Here is a 24,515-nt window from a genome sequence, read left to right as displayed (position 1 = left end):
CAGTGTACTTCCTGTAGCAGTAATCCGCCCGCCGATATATTGTGGTACATGGACGATCGTGAAATGAAGTCATCGAGTCAAGCAGAACACAGTGATGGTTACTTCAACGGTACAATATCTGAAGAAAAACTTCTTATCAATTTAACCTATAAGCACAACGGCCTTTCGATAGTCTGCGTAGCAACCAGCCGGATTTTTTCAGGACAGACATATGAGTCAAAGAAGATGAACTTGGATGTACATTGTGAGTAAAACAATGAACAGTACTAGTATTTATTTAAATATATGTTTGTTCCTTTTTAGAGCAAGAAAAACTGCGTATATGGTAAATGATTTCTTTACAAATCAGTAAACTTTATTTCTGAAGATGCACCGTTTCCCGCCGATGAAAGATTTAACAGAAGAGTAGCAGTGAGCGTTGGTGAAACTGCTTCTCTACAATGCCAGATGAAAGGCAATCCAACCTTATCTATCAAATGGTACGACCAAGACAGAAGTGAATTACAACCTGACGATAACAGACGGCATGTCGAAGAAGACCCAAAGAATTTAACGCAAGAAAGCACGCTGTACATTAAAGATGTCAGAAACAGTGATTATGGGATATATTATTGCAGAGGTGAAAATAAACACGGAGATGTCGAGATTGTCATAATTCTCTCAGGAAAATGTAAGTTTCCTGTGCGTATTTCTCCCCACAGACGGAATATACATCGTATATTATGTACGATTTTGTTTATTGTTGTATTTCTGTGTTTGTGCCCGCTTCAATATATAAGGCTCATTTTAACAGCATGTAGCATATATGCAGTCTTTCAATTATGAATGGCATTGTCTTTACGTTTCATACATCGCAAAGCTGTTCCGGATGCTGTGACTAACATTGAAATCCACATGCAAGCGGGCGTCGCCAACGTACATTGGAAAGCGGGTTATAACGGTGGCGACGATCAGAAATTCTACGTAGAGTATGTAAAATTGCCTGAAGGGGTAAAGAAAACGACGGAGCTGATCAACGATAATGAAGTTGGAGAAATATATGTCAATATTAGTAGTTTGGTTGAAGGGTCACGTTACAGCATAACAGTTGTAAGCAAAAACGATATCGGAGAAAACAGAAGTCGAACGCTGACGCTAATTGTAGAAGGTAAGGACAGCAATTACATTATAATGACTTGCCCCATCTACGTATCGATATTTGTAACTTTTGACAAGCCCTGCGGAATAGGGTAAGTAAGGCGTGTATGGTGTCAAATTTCTAAACACTCAACTACACAAATTGCTGTGATTATTTACAAACACGATCTGCAGGCTGTGTAAAACTGAGATTGCCTCAGTTAGCACTCAGCTTTCTTAAATTTTCCTCGGATTTTTTTTAAAGGCGACCTTAACCATGCCAAGCTTCTACAACCTTATTTTGCTTCTGACCTTACTTATTTTAAAATAAGAGGTTAATGACCATTTGATCAGTCTTAGCCTATTGTAGAAGCAGCTTTCTAAACACCAGTCATCACCCTGTACCTTTTGTTACGCAGCTGTGTTACATCGAGCCATAGTTATGAAAGCATCAATATAACATTCTTGTTAGTGTGACGAAAAGAGCAAGTCTCTTTGTCTACGGTGAAAAACTTTATTTTACCAATTTTTCGACAACACACAGGAGGCCTTCCTCAGGGTCTAAAACATAAAAACGAGATGATAAAACAGAGTAAATTGATTATAAAATCTGGATACAATGTGTAAAAACGAAGAGGACTGTGTGAATCTAACAGGAGTACAATAAAGTGAGGCGGATACCCCAGGTGTTAATTTGAAAAAAAAAAACTAAATGAAACAATGCTGGATACAGGGTGATGGATGTATATTATTTAATTCGTCATCAATAGCCTATGTAAAGTAGCTTAAACTTTAACCAATTCCTTGACGATGTCTGTCGTAATGCTAAGAATGCCTGAACTGTTATAGTTTTATCACTCTATTTGACCTCATCGAAGACAAATGTGATTTAGACCAACCCTATGCCATAAAAAAGATTGAAACAAAAATTGTTTATCTGTAGTTTTTCATATCAAAATCTGTGAAAAAAAGCAAAACGATTACCATACCCTCATGTCGTCAATGTTTCTCTGCGTTTTTGTCGTGTTTTTCAGCGAAATTAAGCTGTGCAAGATGGCTTATGTCCAATCAATGTTATGCAATCGATCTATTCAAGCAAGATCTTTCGTTCACATGGTTAATGATCGGTACACCCTTCTGAATAACACGATGTTTAATGTTGATAGCAAACATATGTATGACCTGGACAATGTGTCAGTATGCCCTGGCAGTGTGCACATTTATTAATGGGAGTAATATTAAAATCGGAATTATGCTTAAATTCAACATTTTAGTTTTGAAACGAAATAATTTGTTTATAGCCTTAGTGTAAGCCTTCTGCAACACTTTTGCATTCCTTTTGCCTTCTAGAAGGTAACAACGCAACCACAGTAACTACGCAGCCAGGTATAACGGTACTCATTATTTTGAGCTCCTGTGCTGTTGCTGTACTTGTGGTCATCGTTGCAGTTCCGGTAGTTTACGTTATCCGACGTCGCAACAAAGCGAATTTACGTGAGTAAAACAATAAATAAAATAAAGTGTCGAATATATTGAACAGACGAAAAGAAATACACATAGCACTTAATTGTAAAATAATTTATCAGTCATTTCTTCAACTCTGTCTCTCTTGCAGGACACATGACATCGAGCCATAGTTATGAAAGCATCAACAACGGTAAGTTTCATATTTTTGTGCTGTCGTAGTAGGCTCTCTCTCTCTCTCTCTCTCTCTCTCTCTCTCTCTCTCTCTCTCTCTCTCTCTCTCTCTCTCTCTATCTTTAGGGTTTTTTGTATTACTTTATTTATATCATTAGTCAATAGATTCATTCCTTTAAACTGTATCAGCAACGACATAAGTTGTTGGATGCCTACTCTATGAGTAGATATTACCTAAAGGTAATGAATATAATGATTGATGTTTTTTGACATGATGATAAACGTCCCTGATGTTTGATTACATTTAGTTTCAGATCCACATCTCATTCGAACACCAATATTAACCAAACAACTACATTGTTCCACGTAGTGTTATGCCTTCTGCATGTTGAAAACTGAACTAAACACAATTACAACTAAATTGGGAGAATTGGAACTATCAATTGTTGCAATTTATCAAAAGTGTTAGGTGCCCTATAGGTGAAAGTTACAATATTACAAATTACCAATAAAAAGAAGTTTATTGCAAAAAAGAGAGCCCGGTATACGATGAGCTTACATGTTCTTATTAAAAGTTCACTACTACGATATTCAATTATCCCAAATTAGTTGCAATCATGTTACAATACTTTGATGAATACCCAGTGAAAGGTAACGGTCGATGTTTTTACCTTAATTTCAATTTACATTCTTTCTGATTTAAATCACTAACCTAGAGTACCTACAAAGCCAGCACATTTGTCAACGAGAACAAAGTATTAATTTGTAAAAAATATATTATCTTTGCTTTACACTAACGTTTATATCAAAATATTCTTTGATAAAATCGACAGAAGGCAGATGTCATGGTGTATCAGAAAGATCTAATGATGAAATGGATGAACCCGTGAATTATGAAAGTATTCCTTTAAACAATATTGTTACAGAAGACAGTGAAATCGACTGTACATCCTCTGGTGATCAAGTAAGTTATTTAGGGGTTATTACACAAATCTTGGGCGATACCGCGTCGTATTCGAGTGATGTGTTCGTATTTTGATGAGTTGCGAAGCAACGAGTCAAAATGCGGACACATCACGAGATTACGACGCGGTATCGCCCAAACTTCGTGTAATAACCCCTTTACTATACATGCGTGCTTTGGTTATGACTGTTTTTCTACGGACGTTCCGAAATTAGCGACGAAATCAACTGAATTCGACCTTGCTTGCTCGTCGCTGTACTCATAAAAAGTTGATTGCAAGGAGTGATGGCAACCGTATCTCTTCTCGATATTATTATATCACTGTTGGGCCATTCCACTTCAAAGGAGGGTTTATGGCACACTTTTAAAGAGAACAATTTAAATCTTAAGATGTCGACACAGGTTTCTACACTTTGAAGAAGGTTTAATTTTATCTTGAAATGGCGGTGGATGTGAAAAATAAGCTAGAGTGTGTAAAAATCAGCTCTGCGACATGCACAGTGGATATAATAGCCGTACCAGTCATTTTATCTCCAAGAATTATACATGTCCTCAGTCGTCAAATATGCCGAATTTACCATCTTAGAACGGAATTTGTGAGCGGATTAGGGACCACGTGAAGTGAGTACACTGTAAACTGTAGCGTCGTAATTCGTTCGTGATTATGTTGCTGTACGAATAAAACATTTCAAAGGTATTTGCGTCGTTTGCTCGTATATTTTCGTTACTGGCTTGCCTAAATAGAACTAAATTTCTATCACAACAACCTCAACGAAAGTTTTACTTTCCCTTATATCTTACATTGTCTCTGAAACCCGCACCGGTGCCACCGGACAACTATCATGACCTGTGAATCTCACTGACAGGTACAAATCGGAAAAATAATATATGGGCACCTTGTCGGTCGCGAGTATTTTCAGTGCGGTTGGATTTTTGAGGCTCATTTATGGCTGTAAACGATTTAATTCACCACTCAGATACTTAAACTCGTCAACAGGAAACTTTTCATATAGCTGTTCTGTCAACCGAGATCGTAATCTTCGGCGGCGCAGAGTAGACGACATGTAAACACCGCCGTATGGGACTGGCCGTGAACGATGACAGGTGTCGGGTCGGCAAAACATACACATTTTCAATGCATTCGTTTGTATGTTTTTGGTATAAATGTACTTGTACCTAAGTGCAATGCCCGTGAACTGACTGCAAACAACAAAATTTTGACCATAATCACATTCACAATGACGTTTCGGAGTGTCACAAGTCTATTTGCTCAGCAGTTTTACATGTATGTGAACATCCCATTGAAGGTCACGCGTACGCGTCGCTGTAAGTAGTTCGGTTACAGGGAAGATATATTTCGTATTTTCACTAGTTAAAATACGGGTTCATATTAGTACCGTCTAAACAATTGGAGAATGGCAATACAGGCATAGCATGTACGATAATATTTTAGATTATCGTTAACGTCATGTTTTACAGCAAGCTGAATACAAAAATGAATAACGTTCGCTCTATATAATGCCAAAACTAGATTAAAGGGTTTATACGTAGCTCAACTGAGTTTCATGCAGAGTAAATATAATCAGATATTATTCCCTAATATTTTTCTTCGTTCAGCGAAGGAAAATACGAGTGACGTAATGACCGTGTCACCACGAGTCGAAGATGAGTGGTGACACGGTCATTACGTCACGAGTATTTTCCGAGCTGAATGAAGAAAAATATTAGGGAATAATATACTTATCACATGCACAAGCCAATAATTCGTTATTTTTTGCAAAAGAAAATAAGTTTTCCATGACGATTCCGCGTTTAAACTTTTGAACTACTTTAGGAATAAATATCAGTACGACGTGCACAAGTTGTCAATCACTCCCAGTCGTCCGTCGTGTGCATTTGCGCTCACGTTTGTTCATGTGTGGAGCAAATGACAGCTCTCGGTCTACATGTAGGCTACCTTCCGCAAAGTTATACTCTATTTCAAAGATAGCATAGTCCTAGAAATTTATCACAGACGAAGATACGCTATTTTTCGGGAACAAATATCGACTGAATCTCGACGGCGCGAACACTGTAAACGTCGCGCCTGACCCTGTTTGCAATGTGTACGGAACCCACGGTATACGCGACCAGCTTCGAGTTCGTTGTTTCCGCAAATTATTCACGTAATTCCTTCGGAATATACAGGCGGTACACTCTTGTGTTTACATTGTTCGGATTAGTAATGTCGTAGTCTGTGAAAATATCGATTTCATTACATGACTTTTGATCGTTGGAGAAACATCGGCCACCATGTTGTTTGTTTACATATTTACGAGCACACCGAAGATCGGCAAAAAAAGTCCGACGCACCAAAATTGATGACATAGACGCGGGTTGTCGTGACGTAGAACGACCAGAGAATAAATCCCGTATTTTTTGTTCGGAATCGACAAACTTGGCTTGTGCATGTGATAATAAATCGTATTTAAATCATGGTCAGCATTCATCTATATAAACCTTAAGCAAAATATGTTTATACCGATGAAACGTTAAAGCACAGGAGGAAAATTTTCGAGTTGGAAGGTATTAAAGTTTTGATCGTTAATGTGTTTATAATTAAAACTGCTATAAATTGGATTGGTCTTCTTCAAAATGCTCTCAAGGATTCATTATATATCCATTATGCATCACGTAACATACATTTCTTTTATATTAATAGTCCGGGAATATATTTTCATCACATTTCAGACATCAGATGCTTATAAAGACCTTGAAGTCAGGAAGACGTCGCAAACTTACATGAAACCCGGAGAGTTTCCATTTGAATTTCCAAGTGACAGACTGCATATTACAGAAACCCTATACACAAGTACATTCTTTAGAATTGTGAAGGGCATAGCTTGGTTTATAGACGGCAAAGATGGACCAAGTGCTGTTGCAATTAAAACTGAGATAAGTAAGAAATGTGTAAATGTGAATTTCAATATGCTTTAGGACCTATATGCATGGTGTCGAAATGAGTTAATGAATTGGCTTGTGTAATTGCAAACGTAATTTACGGTCTGGGAACTTACTTAATATCGTAGATATCTTCACGCGACGAATGTTTTGTTCCTTTCCGTCATTGGCCCGGAGAGATACATTATTGCTTAAGCACTTGTCGCTTTGAAACATCCTTTTTTCAAGGTCATAGTTAAGGTTATAGCGTCATTTTAATGACAAATGTACTACATATAGAAAAAATATTTTACTATATTCGTAATGCTGTTGTTGATTTTTTCACATAGAGTAAGCAGATCCTGAGCATCAGACTGATAACGTATATATCATATATTGCGACTGTCCGATAATTCGTAATATCGATTTGTTCACACAGAGTCTAAAGATCCTCAGCATCAGAGCGATTTGTTACAGGAAATACAACTGATGAAGAAAATTCACAGCGACGAAAATGTGATAAGAATGTTAGGTTACTGTGCTGAAGAGGGTGAGTGTGCACAAAATAGACTCTCACTTGATCATGACACGGAAATATTTGAAACAGAATATGTTGCTATTTCGGCTTTTTAAAATAACTTAATTCTTTTATACTTTATCACGTTCAAAAATGAGTGTTTAGTCATATATCTGTCATTGTCGGTCATAATAATCTTAACGGCCCTGATATGTTTTTTACGGACCGAGTTTGTACGGCTGAATGGCCCGTGTGAGGGCCCATATGACGTACAACCGAGATTTGCAAAAAACCGTATCAGGGTCTTAAAGGTTTGATTATATACCTTAAAGGTTTGGAGGTGTAATAACTAGAATGATGCTAGTCTGAATTATACGAGTTTGCTCATATTCGGACAAAGCAAGCCTTGGCGCAATAAGGTACAATATGACACAAATTAATGTGGCAGCGTCTTTTCTTATAGTGTTACACAGGAACGTGGCTCGACGTATTTCATAATACTCAATTTGTAGCTGTTATTTTGCATATTACGCAGTGCCAATTGTTTTAATCATGGAATATGCATCGTATGGTAACTTAAAGACTTACCTGAAAGAGAATCGTCAGCTTTTTACACCTGGTAAACACGAGTCTTCAAGAAATCAAATGCTGGCATTTGCTACAGACGTCGCTAACGGGATGAAACATCTACAAAGAAACAAGGTAATGATTCTAAGGAGAGGTAACATGTTTAATGCAAAAATTCAATGTCTACGTCTTTCACAATAGACGAAGGATTGATGGCTATCAAAAGGTAAGTCATGTGCAAGGTACTACTGTACCATCGTGTCTTGTACCTACAGAATACCAAAACACAATACGAAAAGTAGATAGTGTTTTGACTAAACGCTTTGACTTAAGTCATGTTGCAGCCGACATATTTCGCCCAAACGAGATAAGGGTAGAGAAAAATAAAGGCTTATTAAAGCCGGAATGTTAAGTTTCAGCCAGGTTTTATTTTTATATTGTGACAGATTGTTCATCGGTACCTCGCAGCTAAACATGTGTTGGTATTTGCAGGAGGTATCTGCAAGATATCAAACTTCAGCTACGCCACTGGTGTGATGAGCGACGAAAGGTTTTTTGCAACAAAAATGGTGATTACGTACTTAATAGTGATTCATTCATTCATTCATTCATCCATTCATTCATTCATTCATTCATTCATTCATTCATTCATTCATTCATTCATTCATTCATTCATTCATTCATTCATTCATTCATTCATTCATTCATTCGTCCATTCATTCATTCATTCATTCATTCATTCATTCATTCATTCATTCATTCATTCATTCATTCATTCATTCATTCATTCATTCATTCATTTATTCATTCATTCAGTTAGTTTGTCTGTTGGTGGATGAGTACTCGTTTGTTGGTTAATTAGGTAGTTACCAATTGTCAGTCAGTCGGACAGTCAGTTAGTTAGTTAGTTAATTAGCCAGTTGCCAATGTTAGTTAGTTATTCAGAATGCTAGATCGTGTGTTTGTTATATTGCCAGTTTTCAGATTCTGTAATTTCTGTGCAAAATTATGGAATTTGTTTATGCAAAATAAGCATCATCCAATTGACTAGTCTACATCTTATTGTCTTTTCTGTATAATCTGCCTTCAGCTAAGTTATAAATTGATATTGTGGTTCAGAATTGTCGCTTTCGAAGCGTACCACTAATTAAGCATGAATTGCAGAAGGGTACTAGAGCTTGCATTAGATTCTTTGAACACTCAAAGTTAACACAAGGGGCTCGCCGCTTCTACTTCAAAAGAAAAAAAAATAACTGTTGACTGTTCTGGAAGTTACCAAACTTAAAACGTATGTACATGTGATTAATATTTAGCAAATAAAACATGCTCTCTTCTTAGCAGGAATATACACGGGTTATGCGAAATTTAGTGAATTCATACAAGTTTAATGCACATATTGTAGAATAAAGCGTATAACAATTAGTTAAATGCGATTCAACTTTATAAATTAGGTTTCAGAATAATGAAGTGAGTCATTTTCTCATTTTGTTTCTCACATAGAAAACCCAATATCAGTGGATGGCGCCTGAATCATTGATGGAGAAATCGTTCACCTTGAAGACAGAAGTCTGGTCATTTGGCGTGGTTCTTTGGGAGATATTTTCTCTTGGTGACAAATGATTGCAGAAATGACGTTCTTGCATTCTGAATACAAAATAGCTCATGTTTGTAATCTGTCTTTTGAACCAGGGCCGACAGTTTTTAGAATTTCACGCAGTATAGTTTTGTACTACATACTGCCCCAGTTCATTAATTTGCCGACCTTACAGTGGAGTACATAATTTCGGCATTCATATATTCAATGTCAGGAAAATTAAAGAGGTTTGCACGCTGGAGTATTGCCGTTATTTATAGTGCCTAAACTACCAAAAAAAACCAAAAAAAACAAAAAAACAATGTTCAAAATTGATAAAGAATCGCAAGAGTAAGGTGGCCGAGTGTCTTAAACTCACTGACAATTATGAAATTAGGCAATGTTAATTTGCAAAGGAATTATATTTTTTGATAAAAGAGATTTAATTGTTTTCCTTGGGTTGTGTGAAACATGATTTAACTGTGTAATAAGTGTACCATAAGTATATATGCATTGAATACGTTGTTTAAGGACGACGTTTGTTAGACAAAACAGTATAGGGAACATGTTGTAAGACAATTTTTAGAATGCATATTAGTGTAAATTCGTTATAATCTTTTATTAAAAGCCCTTGAAGAAGTATATATCAGGTGAATTCATCTAGTCTCTGGTGCGGTTTTCAGTTAGTTGGCCTAGTTAGCCCTACTCAGGTCTTTGTTTCGAAGTTTTGAGAACCGTGACACGGGCGTGGAAACAAACTAACACCTAATTACTGATATGTAAACCAGTTATTAGATCTTACTGATTTGCAAATACGTAATTATATTTTAGTAACTACAACCGAATCCAAATCATCCACTCAGTTTGTATAACAGCGTGATAGAAATCACCTCATCACTGTTGAATATCATAGTAACGGTAAGAATGATAACCAATGTCTGCTGTTAAATCTTTTCGATTTTAGGTCGATATCCTTACAAACATACCACTAAAAGTGACCTCCTGGCATTGCTAGAGAAAGGGCAACGTATGGTCAGCCCGGATGGTTGTGAGGACATCATGTAAGGAACTTAAAAATATCAATCGATTAATTTTAATTTGTGTGTTGCCGCTCGATAAATATTTTTTCTCTTTAAAATTGAAATTATTAACATTATTTAAACAGATATGAATGGATGTTGTCATGTTGGAAATGGCGTCCAAGTTTACGTCCATCCCTGCAATCTGTCCACCAGAAATTGAGGAACTTAAGTAAGAATTGTAAGGTATGGTAGCTTCAGACCTATTGTTGTAATGCAGTACTGGATATAAACGGAATCCACAAACGTATTTGTCTACAAAAGCTGTAAAATAAATGTACAAAACCTATCATGATGACATCGATGACGACAAAGGTGATGATGAGTATAATGATCATTATGGCTATCGTTGTTGTGGTGTTTGCGTTATATAATGTAGCTGTTACTATTTGTTACTCGATAATTTTATCCCGAGACTGTAAAATTGAAACTTTTTACTTGACAGTGATATAAAGAACGTTTTACTTGCAGGAATACTCGTATTCTGAGGATGCTTAGGGGAAAAGATCAGCAAGTAGATAACAACGAACGTTTCTTAATACTTACTGCAGCTCAATTTTCAAACATCATATGTTTGAAAGGTTATGCGTGTATTTGTATCATCTTGAGTTTCCAACCAGTTCAGGAACAGAGTCAATATAGTTTATCTCCCAACGTGACGAATATGTACCAGATATAGCTTTCTAATTACAAAGCTAAGTAGACGTTCATCATTGTAATGATAAGGGCACATTAACCCGAACGGCAGCTGCAAGGAAAAAAAATTATATTCATGTTGTTATAGAAATTAAAAGGAAAAAAATCGCTATTTTTATGCTAGTAAGCAAAGTACGAAACCCCGGTCGAAATTTGCGACGGGCTTACTTCGAACTTACGACTCTAATATATATGACGCAAAGGCTCTACTTGTCAATACACTATTTCCAAAGTCGGCCATCTTCCTTTTGTAGAGGTTAGATAATCTTGAAAGTAAAACGATACAAACACATTTTAAATATTGGGCATAGATTCTATGATATCGTTACTTTTTTTTGCGATCACAGCACTATATGAAGACATACGATAGAATTAAATTAGACAAACGGTGATTTTCATACTTGTTCCACTTCTAGAGATAAATTCAGGTGGAGATGTATGATGCCAAAACAGTTTTTTCAAAGAAATATTTCTGATCAAAGATGACAAGGAAACCCTCATACTCTATATTTTCAAAAAGCAGAGACTCTAAAGTTTAGTATGATAGCAGTAGTTAACTCGAAAAATAAAGTGGGTGTAAACTTGTGGTAAAAAAAACCAACAATTGTTTTATTATTGATAAAAATTACTTAAGTCAAAAACTTGACACTATTTTCTGAAATGTAATATTTAACTTAAAGGGACATTAGCTGCATCTTTTGACCTTATATTGTTGCAAACGAGTGGTTCATGATGTTGTTCTACTCATCGACTGATGTCTGTAAACGGTCGCCCATTGACAACTTCCATACCGTTTGCGTATACTGTATAGACAAAGCTTGGGTCAGAGGTTAATGGTGGGCTACTTTTAACCTCAGAGTTAGCAAGGGTTGACCCGCGACCAGGCCATAGTGCGCATGCGCCGTGAATGTACAAAAAACTGAGACGTCATCGTCTGACGTCATGCACACGGATAATGCATGTACTGCAATGCAATGGCGACTGCCGAGAGTCCTGCGGATAGCACTCGTCAACGAAAGCGTTCTGGTCGCCCGTTTCTCAGTGATTCGGCTCGAAAGCGTTCAAAAGCTCAACGTTCTGCAAGTCGGATAAATATCTTTTCAGAATTTCAGCGTTGGAACGAAATTAAACGTTCATTGTCGTTGGAAACGCACCGTCAAGTTGCAACATTTCTGATATCAGAACATGTGAACCCTAACAAAAAGGCAGAGGTAGTAAGTACTCCACATATTCAGGTAGGTCATCGCAGCCCGAACAAACATAATGAATATGTGTATTATACGATGTATATAATATATATATATCTTGTGTACGTATGCCAGCGGACATCCATGGTTAGCTCAGCTGCCCAGTAGCGCGGTTTGTCGCTTGGTACATTTTGACATGGTAGCGAGACTCCGTGAATTTTGATGATGCTACATAAATACGATGTCTCCGACCCTATGTCGCGGGCATCTTCAAAATTTACAGACCATCATGGGCGTTCATTTTCGGCCTCAGATGGTCTCCGCATTAGTGTCTTTACATCACGTACTGCATGGAGCTAGAAACGGAGTGACGTACTGCATGGAGCTAGAAACGGAGTGACTACATAGATAATGATACGAGCGGAACTTCAGTTCAGAGGCTATAACTCGACAATGTATTCCATGATTTTCTGTGCATTTATGTTGTGTGTTTGATTTTACTAGTGGCTAGTTTTTATGTGTGTGAGTGTGTGTGTGTATTGAATTTGGAATGATTTTGTCAATCCTCCATTCCTTATAAAGAAATGCAAATGCATTGATCAAACATTTTCTGTGCAGGTACTATAAACATCCAGATGTTGAAACAGAAAAGTCTAAGACTTTACATGAGAGCCAAGACAACGAAGGACAAGAAATTGCAGTGTCAAGAGGAAAAGGGTAATTCTTTTTTTTTTATTTTTGAATATTTTTGAAGTATTTGTAGATAATATTCATGCAAGTATGCATGGAGCTAGAAACATTCAAAAAGCTGGCATGTTTGATTGTAGATTATGCAGATTACACTATGCATAAATAAACAAATGCGTTGATCACAAATTTTCAGTGCAGGAACTGCTCTTTTTAGCTCCATGGTACTATTAACATGCAAATTTTGAAACTGTAAAATCTAAGACTGTACATGACAGCCAACACAACAGAGGACAACAAATTGCAGTTTCAAGATAAAAAAGGCATTCTTCTTTCAGTTTAGATATACTTTTGAAGTATTTCTAGATAATGTAAGTGCCTGCATGCATAGAACTTGATACCAAAAAGCACATTCAAGCTGACCCTGGTATGTTTGTTTGTATATTGTACAGATTATGCATAAATAAACAAATGCACCACAGATTTTTCTGTGCACTATAGACACTCAAAGACTACGCTTAGTTTGAACACAGTCCCTCTATCCACGAGGGACTGTGGTTTGAAAATAATTTAAAATCAGATTTGAATTGTTTGCTAACACTTATATGTATTTGTTTCATTGCATGTGTTGAAGGTCTGATAAGCCAAGCCCTGCCACTCAAGCTTTTCCTGTCACATCAACCCCATGGCAAGGCAGGTCTTCTGATGCACGGAAAACCAAGGAAACTCCATTTGTGTCAGAAATATCTTCAGTTGAGTCAGACAGGTAGATGCACAGGAATTACTATGGCATTCATGTACTCGGCTTTGACTGATATGTTTACAAATGTTTGTCGTCTCTTTCTACAGTACTCTCATGCATTGTAGTTTTTCAGTAGTTGATTACAATATGTCAATGGCTTTAAATGTTCTATAGCGTTTTCAGAATTATTGTTTTTTTACGCTCATGTTTTCCTTCTTACAGGGGTGCGTCAATATCTGGAATTGAGGAGCTCAGTGGTCAAGAAAAATCAATTGTGCAAGATCCACCTGTAGAGTCCGTGCAGAACTCACCCAAACCTATTCAAAGTGGAAGGTAAGCCTTTCTGCAGTCAAAAGCCAGTATTTACAGGTTGAAGAATTTAGTGTATATCATTTAAGATTATAATATGCTGTGCCTGAATCCATAAATATGATTAGCTGAAGACTTGGTTCATATTTTCAGTAAGATGACCTGGGCCCTTGATTGTAAACAATCAACAAATTAAGACTGTGATTGGCCTCCGTAATCTCATGCAATGTATGGAATTTGAAAAGTTCTTCAGGTCACTATTTTGGCACAACATCTGAATTCTTGCACAAATTACTATTTTGTGACAGTTATAATTTGCACCATGCAATGGTTCCAAATGACAAATCATGGTTACATGATAAAAGCCAGGAACTAGCATAATTTACTCTAGGATGTTGAATGGTCGCTGTAGTTTTGTCATTCATAAATAAAAAGCACCCTTCGTAAATTGGCTGATCGAACAGATTTGATAGCATTGTAAGAATTTTCTGTTACATTGTATATTACTTGCCTTGCCTAACAACTTGGTTTGTTTTGATTTCAACAGAACCTTTCTTTCTCTGGAAATGTTCAGTCTAATGTTCAGAGTGGCACATCTCAACATTTGCTGAAACCATGTATGCAATCTAAAGAAGACACATCCAAGCTTGTTCAAAGTGAACGGTAATGTGTGCTTTCTCATCATTGTAACAGTAACTGTGACTAATAGAAACAAATTTAATGTTTTCATGTAGCTGGCAGTATACTCAAGCTTCTTGTATGTACTTTGAAAGCACCCATCTGCCATGTCTCAGTTAATGGGGGATTGTGAATGCTTCATGTGTCTTAAAATAATAATACACAGGATTTATGTCTAATTGAAACATGGTTACTACTTGTCAGACCTCATAACAGATCTGGTGACTGAACATGGCATACACCTTAGCCCTTGGACTGACATTTTATTCCTATGGTTACAGTGGTGTACCAATTGCAAAACTGTTGGACTGACTCTTTTTAGAACACTCTATGTAAACAGTATTTACAGGCCTGATACCTATATCTTAACAAGGCCTTCTGTTCTGATCTTTGTCTGTTAAAGGAATGCCCTGTAATCAGCCTGTAATTTTCTAAGTGTGATATTTTGTTTATGCCATTTTGTACATTGCGTAACTTACTCCTATACTACCTCAAACATGCATTTTCAAAGATATGGTTCAGTACATGTAACCGGTATGGCAAAGTATAATATGTTTTTTTTTTTTTGATTATTTTTATCACAGTCGTGTGAGATGTCCTAGAAGTTTTTCAGAGTCATTCTTGGACCCATTTGAGTAAGATTATTTTTCCAAATTTTCTCTGTCATCCTAGCCTATTTATCATCTTTGAAATGAATGTGCCTGTTTGTTTTATATTAAATACTTACTATTTTCATGAATAGAAAGGCCTGAGATCCCTTCTTCATTTTGCACTTTTTCCATTACATATAGATTGAGCATTGACATATCTGAGCCTGAAGTGAATTCAAGTGATAGTGATGATGATGATGATGATGATGATGATGATGAGGACTATGAGCCAAGTTTTGATATGTCTATTTTGTAAGTAAATACTTTCATTTATATTGTTAATACTAAAGAACAATACCAGTTCCCAATTATGAAGTGTGTGCCCCTGACAATCACTTGTTTGTAGTGCATTTGTAAATTACTAGAAAACACCTTTTTTCCCTGTTAGAGTTTTGTCTTCTATGTCACCTTCCTGAAAGGATAAATTAGACAACTGTTTGTCCTTTATCCCTATATTATGGGTTATCGTAAACATTTGCTATGACTACTGTCCAAGCTGTCATAAAGTCACCAGCAGTGTTTCAGTTGTTTTACTTATACTATTTCTCAGGATTGATGGTGTAGAATTTTTTCCTGCCTTGAGTGATGATGAAGTTGTAGAAGATGGTGGTACATACGATGACGATGAAGAAATCGAAGATGACATAGATGATATACAACTGCCAGGTCTACGAAGAGTTCTCACCGAGGAAGATGGAGCACGCCTTCTTGATGACAGAACATGTCTTGTGTTCCTGGAACAACTCATTATCTTAGGCAAACAAAGTATTCGCCGTATCTGTGCCGTCAAATCGTGTAATGGTGAGATTTCACCCACTTCATCGTTTGTTGGCTCAGCTTTGTATTTAAAGTGGGTAAGTCTGTACTATCAATGTATGCCTTTTTATACTTGCACATAGAAATACTGTTGATGGCTTGTATTGAGTTCCACATATAATTGTCCATATATGTTCACCTTACACTAAGATAACTGTGGGCTTTGATAGACACAACAGCACCAGGTAGCGTCTTCCTTTCAATGTCTTGGTATGCCATACCGTAATAGGGGTGTTGTTATTTTTGACTAGCCTTAATATGTATTAATAGCATAGAAGGAAATGTGACACTTTCAGCTGGTACACTACAGTGATGCATGCAGAAAGTAAATTGGTATTTTTACCGACTTCCTTTACATCAGTACTGATTGTGGATGATATGTGCTGTTACAGACATGTCCAGCTGGGCATCTTGAATATGAATGGTGTTCCCAACCAATCCTCAAAAGGAGGCTCCATAGTGGTGATTTGTTGACAGCTGCTGCCATTCTACTCTCAGGAAATAATTATGGCAAAATTAAGTTTTTAGCTGATATTTTATCATTAAAATTTGTAGTCCGTCAACATATTACAAGATCCAAAGTACATACCTTCTGCCTGCTATAGATGAATATTGGAGACAGCATCAACTAGAGGTATTAAACTCATTTGACGGCCAAGAACTTGTGATACTAGGTAACTGTTGTTTAATTCAGATCAAGTTTTGTTCCTTTAATTTTGCCATTGTAATTTTTTCCACCATTTTAATAAAGTGCAAGCCCTTGTTCACAGTTGATGAGTAATATATCTTTAGGAACACAATTTATTCTGGTCAGAAGCAGTGCTTGGGTACACTTTTATATGTTTGACCAATATCTTTTCTGCTCTTTGTCGAAAGGGGATGGACGAATGGATTCACCAGGGTTCTGTGCCCAATACTGTTCATACACAATGATGGAAGACACCAGCAAGAAGATCCTGTCTATAATAACAATGGACAAGAGGGCCACAGACAAGAAATCAACGAATCTAGAAAAGGCATGCTTTCAGTTAAGTCTTGATGCACTACAAGAAAAGGGTCTACAAATAAAAGAAGTGGTCACCGACGCCCATATGCAGGTTACATCACTGATGAGTAAGGACACCATTAATGTTTCAGCTTTGACATGTAGACATGTTTTTGTGAAGTAATCATTGTGCAAGTAGTAATTACAGCTATGGTCATGGAGATATTGTTTCTGAAAAAATACTGATTACACATGATTTATGTATGAAACTATCATGATATTAGTGAATTTTTATTGTTCAAGTATCAGTTTAAATAGAACTTCCTTGCTTGGTATTACAGAAATTTATAAAATCATACATTCCCTATCTTACAGAGAAGTCATATCCTGGCATCAAGCACTCACATGATATGTGGCATGCGGCCAAGAATTTATGCAAAAAGATTGTGAAGGTTTGTAAGTTTTTCATATGAACCAATGCCTTTCCAGTGATGTAGATGTTGGCAGACAGCAAAAGCAATCAGGTCTGAGCAAAAATGTGCTGGCTGTCAAAAATTTTACAGTGTTCATTAAACATTTGTAACATTTTCTGGCGACAGCAGGTTTTGACACAACTTGTAACAACCTATGATTTTACATGTGCTGCTTGCAACAAATTTTTCTACGTCCATGCTCTCTGTTTTATTGTTTTAATTTGTAATGTGTAGATTTGTAATCATCAATCTCTGGGCATTACACTAAGATGATATCACACATGACAATTTTAGTGCACAATCTGTGTAAAAACAAGTCTACTTTTCTTTCAGCCTGCTGTAAAGACATACAATAACATTGCACATCATTCGGTGTCTTCAACATCCTGAGCCACTCACATTTATTACATCATTAATTTGTCTCACCTAAACCATTCGGATATGTACAGCTGACATACATGATAAGCTGCATATAACATGTATGAACAAACATGACAAATCAGTGTTGTTTATTACATTTCTTCATGTTTTTTAAATCATTAGGCTGGGCAAAATAAAGAATGCAAAGGGCTGCTGAAATGGACTTCACACATTGTAAATCATTTTTGGTATAGCTGCCAAAAAGCATCTGGCATTGACGAATTTCTGGTAGGTTAAAATGATTATTGATATGTTTCATTGTTGATGTTTCTTTGCTCCTATTTTGAGTGTATTACACGGCCTGTTTCAGATATTAGTGTGTGGTTAGACCTGAATAAAGTCTACATATTTCAATTTGTTTTAAAAAGAACAGTAGCTAGCACACAATAATGCAAGCTACAGAAATCTATAGCTGCCAGAGCAATGCCCACTCAATCTGTTCCGTAGTCTGTGTGAACGTCCGTGTCAAGAGAACTGGATATATGGCACGCCACACTCGCTTTTGGAGAGTCGTACTCCACTACAAAAGTCCCCCCCCCCCTGGTTTAGTGCAAACAGAAATTCTGAGTACAGGTATCAAGTCAAGGGAAGGACCTTTCATATGTCTTTTTTGTGGAGTTATCTCATTTGAACAAGGATTCAGACCTGCTGAGCTATCATGAGGTACAGCAAGGAAGTTTGCCTAGCAGACCAGTAGCGTACACTAGGCTGTTCGATCAATGTTATGACCGCTGTAGGATCAGTAATGGTGTCATGTTCGGTCTCTCGACATCTCCCTTTGCTTAGCCATGCGATTTTCCAGTCAAACACTGCGAAACCCGCTTGTTTTCTCTATTTGACTATTTCTTGCCATGTATTACAAGAAGAAGTTAGCAAGTGGTGGTATCAAGAGTGGGTCGTGGGTCAAGTCTGTCGCTGGGCTGGTACATTGTTGGACTGGATTTTCTTATATCAGTGTAGGTCAACACGGCGACCATCTTCCCTATGGATACAACAGCATCTCCCATGTCCTGCTCTGGCTTGCTGATCATGGTCTTGAGTGTAATTTTTGTGGGGCATTGTGCTTGTTGCTGGCCTATGAAAATACATGTATATATACAATGTTGATCATTTAAGTGATGTTTTATTGCTGTACTGCACATACCATTGTGTACAACCAATCTGAACATCTGCGATCAAAGCCCATTTTGTTCACCGTGACTGTGTGTAGGAGCTCGTATCTCAGCATTTGTCAGAGAAATGCTTCTATTTCCTATCCAGTACTCTGATAAGTATTCTGATGGAGACATTTTTAACATACTAACACTTTGTTGTTGTTTTACAGGAGATCTGGTGTGGTGTTATTCACCATACAATAAATGAACACACTTGGGGGGTTGTGTATGGTAGAAGTAACAGAATGCAGTGTGACCATGGACCCCTTGCAGAACTAAGTGATGATAGAGAGTACCTCCAGAAGAACAGCACTGCGCACCTGGCTCTTCGGAATATTGTCTTTGACAAGGCTTTCCTGAAGAAGATTCACTACCTCTTAAATTACAGGTAAGCATCATTCAATATCTAGATTGTCCACAGTACTTTGGTAATCTTACCTGTGCTTGTTTTGTTTATTTGTATCTTCAATAAGTGAATCGATGAACTGCTATGGCGATGTTTTTAAATGTGATAACCCAAAATAGTAAAGACCTTAGGTGATGCAGGTTGGTAAGTATGGTGTGTAGACTTTCTGACAAGGTTCTGAACGTTAGGGACACAAATAAGTCAGTCGGAGATGCAGCCTTACATGTATTTTTGCTGGTGTGTGTAGAATGGGAGGATTGAGGTAATTTGGTATGTAAAGTTAACATTTTACTGTGTTTTTCTTGTGCAGATCAACAGCTGATTTGGAGTCATTCCAGCAGCATATTTTGATGTATGCCTCTAAAAGGAATGCATATACACCACCAGCATATAGAGCCAGGAACATCTTAGCAGCATTAGACCATAATGCACACCATGACAGGGGAATGAGCAAAATAAGGAGGGTCAAGATATGTAAGTCTGAAAAAACTTTATTGTAACATCATCAAACGTAAATGCAGACTAGAACGTATCTATAAATACAGATGTTTTGTGGTGCTGCTGTGTTCTTAAATTAAAGGCCCTTTTGGCAATCTCTAGGGTTATGTCTTTCCAATTTTAAATTTGTCTCCCACTGTTCATTACATTATGCAAAAGACATCAAACACAAACCAGATGGATTCATTGGTCATCATTTGGTACTGATAAGCATTTATGCATACACATGTAGTTATCTCAGGTCATTTTATATGGTTGCAAGGAAAAATGTACAAAGAAATAGCATATTTAAATACAAGGGAGGTATTCCTTACATACTGATGTTATGAAAGTATAATTATTGTGATAGTTGTGCAGTCAATAGACCCTCAAGCGTCAGTGTGGTGTAAGTTTGTAAAGTTGGCATTTTGTTGAAATTATGTCAAAGTTGTTTCTACTCTAAAAGCCAACATAATAATGAGAAACAAGGCAATAAGTAGTCCTTTCATAGCAAGAATAAAAATGGCATTTGGTGCATGAAAAATTTTGAACAGCTTATTATCTAATCTTTGCATTGTTGTATATGAACCCTGGTACTGATGGCAAGGGATAGAAAAAAGAAAGAGGAATTCAGTATGATATTGCTAAGCAGTAAGGTTGGTTTTCAGAATAACAGTGGAATTAATATCTTCATTTATACGTCACAGATACCACAGGAAATACAACAAAAAGAGCAGCAGATGGTCTGCAGCTCCCGTTAAAGCGCCTAAAACCTACCCATACATTGCACCATTGAAGAAACTAATATTGGACAAGCGAATGCAGGATACACACGGAATGCAGAAAAGAAAAGAGCTTGAGGCGGATGACCCAAGAAGAATTTCACTTCATCTTGCACCAACTGCACCACCATCCACTGCCACTCTAGTTCAAGAGAAAATATCCCGAAGAAATTAAATTCAAAGTTGACTGACACTGAAAACCAAAATGAACACTATTCTAGTCTAGACGGAACAAACCCAGTATATCGGCTGTAGGGGTCAGGATATCTGTCCCGAATTGCCCAGACACAACAACTGGGAATCACCATACGGTTCCCTGTTCCAAGACGGCCATGTTGCCACATGACATATTGTCTGTAAGCAGCATGTCTGTTGGCATCATTGTTGTCATCACTGTCGTCTGTGGCAAATATCTCTCTTCTGTATATCCTCATCATGGCTAGTACTGCTTCGTTTAATATCAGCACATCAAATTCCTAATAAAGAAATGAAAAAATAACATGTCTGTATCAAGAAAACAAGAACAGACACCATCAGTATATAACAATTGGCAATATTTTTCCCTTCAGCTGGATTACCCACCCACATACATAGTATCAACACACACCCCTCCCTTCCTATATTTTGGTGGATAGCACCAGTTCATGTGTTCTTTTGTTCCAGTCAATTCTCCTGTGTGCGACAGTGAGTGATATCTCATGTAGCTTAGGTCGCCCCTCTGACAATCATATCAGTAGAGCAGAGATTGACCAATTACCCTAACTGAAACATTCAACTAGCAGCATGCTAGGAGCTATGCAGTTAAGTACAATCATTGTGCGCATAAATTTTGGAATTTTAAAAGATGTTTTTCACCTAGCAGTGTTTTGCTTTGTTTTTTTCTTTCCAATTTTTGACAATGACAATCTAAATAAAACAGTTACCTGGAGTTCATTCAGTCCTTTTTATACAGACCCTCAAATCATCAGGTAGTTGCAGTTGTCAGTTTGCCAAATCAACTCAAAATAGCAACAATTCAGTGTACAAAGTACACTAGTTTTGATATGAATTATGTTTTTATGGTCAAAAATTGATATCCATACAGTTTCATGTTATGAAGCTGTAACTTACATGTCATATATCACAGAAGAGGTGTATCGATTGCTGAGTTGTTTTTATAATTCAGAGTGAACTCTGTAAGGCTGTATCTCTTCAGAAATGTTTATGTCAGATTCACTTTCAAATTGTTACAGTTTATCTGAACAGCATATGTGGTAAGATTATGTCTGTATTTCAGTCAAAGGTGTAAGACTAGTACTGTACTGTTGTCAACATTTACACAGGTTCTCAAGATTACTAAATCTGAAAATATCAATTTATATTAGTCCTTGACAACCAGTTCCCTATTACTTTTTAGTCAACCAGTCAAATTAGTGAGTTACAACAGAATTTCAGCTGAAGATTTGTTAAATACGTACTGGTGTTCTTGATTTACAGTTTTGTGGATGCATTTCACAACAAACCCGCTCAACTTCTGTTGGCATCTGCCGACATCTTGTGCATACACACCAGTCAGGAGGTGGGGTCGTTGGGGGGGGGGGGATGGTATCCCTGCTGTTCTGGTACAACCGGAAAAACTAGGTCATGCACCAGCCCAGGATCACGATCCACCATCCTTTTCACCAAAGTTCGTAACTCTGGAGCGTCCATGCTTTCAACAGCTGCCTATACAGAAACAAAATTTTGAGTAGTTTACAATGAGAATGAATGAGCTTTATGTTTATGGATTATTGAATTATATTTTATATCAATATTAAAAATATATAAACATGTTTATACTTTACCTCTAGTCTTTGGCTTCTTTGATGTAAGCGGGCTACAGCATCACCTATCGAAACTGACAGAGCCCCCCTACTAGTGCCTCGCCCACGTCTTCCTCTTGACCTTGTAGCTCCTCTCCCCCTTATGCTAGTGCCCCTGCCTCTTCCTCTACCTCTGCCACGACCCCGACTTCTATGCCCTCGTTGACCTCTGTCTCTTGAACTTGAACTTGACTCGTCAGTTGAACTTGCCTGAAATAATGACATATTAGATTTACCGTCTGCTACTGAATGCTAAAATTTTTCAAAAAAATCAAAGGAAAACAAAGGCTGACAAATTTTCAGTGGCCATGTTATTATAGGATAAATTGACATTTCAATTTTTTGGTTTTTGCTAGAGAAATTAGCCTTGCACTATAAATTGAAGTAATTTACCTGATTTAGCCCTTCGCACTGGCAAAAGACTATGAAAACATTCAATTCCAAAAGGAGGATGGGACATTGACAAGGCTTGTTATGATCAGTGTTCTCCCCAGAGCTATTTATTATAGAGTGGTGGCCGCCACTCTATAATTTTTGGTAAACAATAGGAACTCATTACCATAACAATTACATTTATTGTTATGCAAATTAGCCGCTACTCTATCAGAAAATCCTGGGGAGATCACTGTATAATTGATGTAAATAATGCCAATCCTGCCCTGAACGTGACCTTCAGGTATAGAAATAGCAGATTTTTGCCAGAGTCTGACAGATTTTTAAACAGGCTCGTCATGCCGTTGAAGGACAGGCCGCAAAACATAAACTCTTGTTTTTTAACATGTAAGGAATTTTACCATGATGAATCCATAATTCTGTCATTCGGTAGGCTGAATATAAGAATAATTGGGGTCTGATGGCTTTTTACATCGCTAGTTCAAGAAATTTTGTCAAATCGGTTGATCTAGTTACGACCATGGAGCTAAAATGTACCATGATACAACTTTCGCAAACATTTTCTGAAACCACTCAAACCTTTTCTTTGTTCATCATCTTCAAACCATGGACGTACCATGATCAAGCTTAGCTTCAAACAAATGTTGTTTTCACGGTTCGCTCATGAACAGTTTGTCTACCCTCCATGAGTTTATAGAACAATAAAATTTATAACAAAGACGTAGATCAAACGTTACATTTTTTCGTACGCTGGATTTTTGGAAATAATTCAAGAACAACGCTATCACAGCTAGCTAGCCCTTGGTACGATGCTGTGTGTTCCGCTACAGCTAATCGCCCCGCTCACCACAGCTGTAGCGGAACACACAGCATCGTATGCAGGGCTAACAGCTAGTAAACTTGGCCAAATTCAGATTGAGGCCGTCCTCAACACTGTATTATGAACTGTATTGCATGAAAAAGAACGTTAGCTTTATCGTTGGCGATCGGTTGTAGCGTTGTGATTGCAAGCATGCGGGTATCGCCATTCAATCACATCGACTTCCTGTGTAATAATGTTTACGCTTTTGGCGTTCATTAGCTATTGTTTCGACTTCGCGTGTGTACCGGTAATGATACATTGCGAAAGTGCGTAACTTCTATCGATCAAAATTACGATCATTATGATGCTCGAAAAAAGTTTTGCTGGTAGTTTTTATACTAGCGATTCCACTTTCTGCTGTAATTGTTCAAGAAAAAAATATATGTCAGAAATCACCTCGCTTCTACGGTGTTTGGAGAAATACACAAACGAGACATAAGAGCATAGACTGCCAGTCTGCAGAACGGAAAAGTCATTTTGCCGGTACCGGGATGTCATCGTTGTTGTTGTGTCTTACTTTTAGATAAGTTTCTTTATTCTCTGATCGATGCAAGTCAATGCGGTTACGATTTTCATGGACTATT

At 37.2% G+C, this 24,515-nt stretch overlaps 2 protein-coding genes and 2 long non-coding RNA genes across 4 annotated transcripts; 3 read left to right on the top strand and 1 right to left on the bottom strand.

The window, feature by feature from the left end:
- Nucleotides 1-373: 373 nt before the first annotated feature.
- On the top strand, nt 374-8,088 carry LOC139130212 (fibroblast growth factor receptor 4-like). The gene is made up of 8 exons (XM_070695957.1): nt 374-670; nt 860-1,147; nt 2,467-2,610; nt 2,732-2,773; nt 3,588-3,718; nt 6,449-6,656; nt 7,077-7,187; nt 7,690-8,088. The coding sequence occupies exons 1-8, from the start codon at nt 448-450 to the stop codon at nt 7,920-7,922; spliced, it is 1,380 nt and encodes a 459-aa protein (XP_070552058.1). The 5' UTR covers nt 374-447; the 3' UTR covers nt 7,923-8,088.
- Nucleotides 8,089-8,166: 78 nt separating this feature from the next.
- On the top strand, nt 8,167-12,274 carry LOC139130211 (uncharacterized). The gene is made up of 4 exons (XR_011551818.1): nt 8,167-8,290; nt 9,222-10,355; nt 10,460-10,559; nt 10,845-12,274. It is a non-coding gene; the product is annotated as an uncharacterized lncRNA (long non-coding RNA).
- A 2,271-nt stretch (nt 12,275-14,545) lies between these two features.
- On the top strand, nt 14,546-20,894 carry LOC139130209 (uncharacterized). The gene is made up of 11 exons (XM_070695956.1): nt 14,546-14,657; nt 15,257-15,307; nt 15,464-15,574; nt 15,873-16,176; nt 16,531-16,812; nt 17,015-17,251; nt 17,499-17,575; nt 18,140-18,244; nt 19,341-19,558; nt 19,887-20,050; nt 20,761-20,894. The coding sequence occupies exons 6-11, from the start codon at nt 17,026-17,028 to the stop codon at nt 20,847-20,849; spliced, it is 879 nt and encodes a 292-aa protein (XP_070552057.1). The 5' UTR covers nt 14,546-14,657; nt 15,257-15,307; nt 15,464-15,574; nt 15,873-16,176; nt 16,531-16,812; nt 17,015-17,025; the 3' UTR covers nt 20,850-20,894.
- On the bottom strand, nt 20,052-23,302 carry LOC139130210 (uncharacterized). Its single transcript, XR_011551817.1, has 3 exons — nt 22,659-23,302; nt 22,293-22,539; nt 20,052-21,311 (listed from the first exon to the last, which is right to left on the bottom strand). It is a non-coding gene; the product is annotated as an uncharacterized lncRNA (long non-coding RNA).
- Between the last annotated feature and the right edge of the window lie 1,213 nt (nt 23,303-24,515).

Source organism: Ptychodera flava, chromosome 3, assembly GCF_041260155.1.
Source record: "Ptychodera flava strain L36383 chromosome 3, AS_Pfla_20210202, whole genome shotgun sequence".
NCBI classification, from domain to species: domain Eukaryota; kingdom Metazoa; phylum Hemichordata; class Enteropneusta; family Ptychoderidae; genus Ptychodera; species Ptychodera flava.
This window is presented reverse-complemented; position numbering and strand designations above follow the sequence as displayed.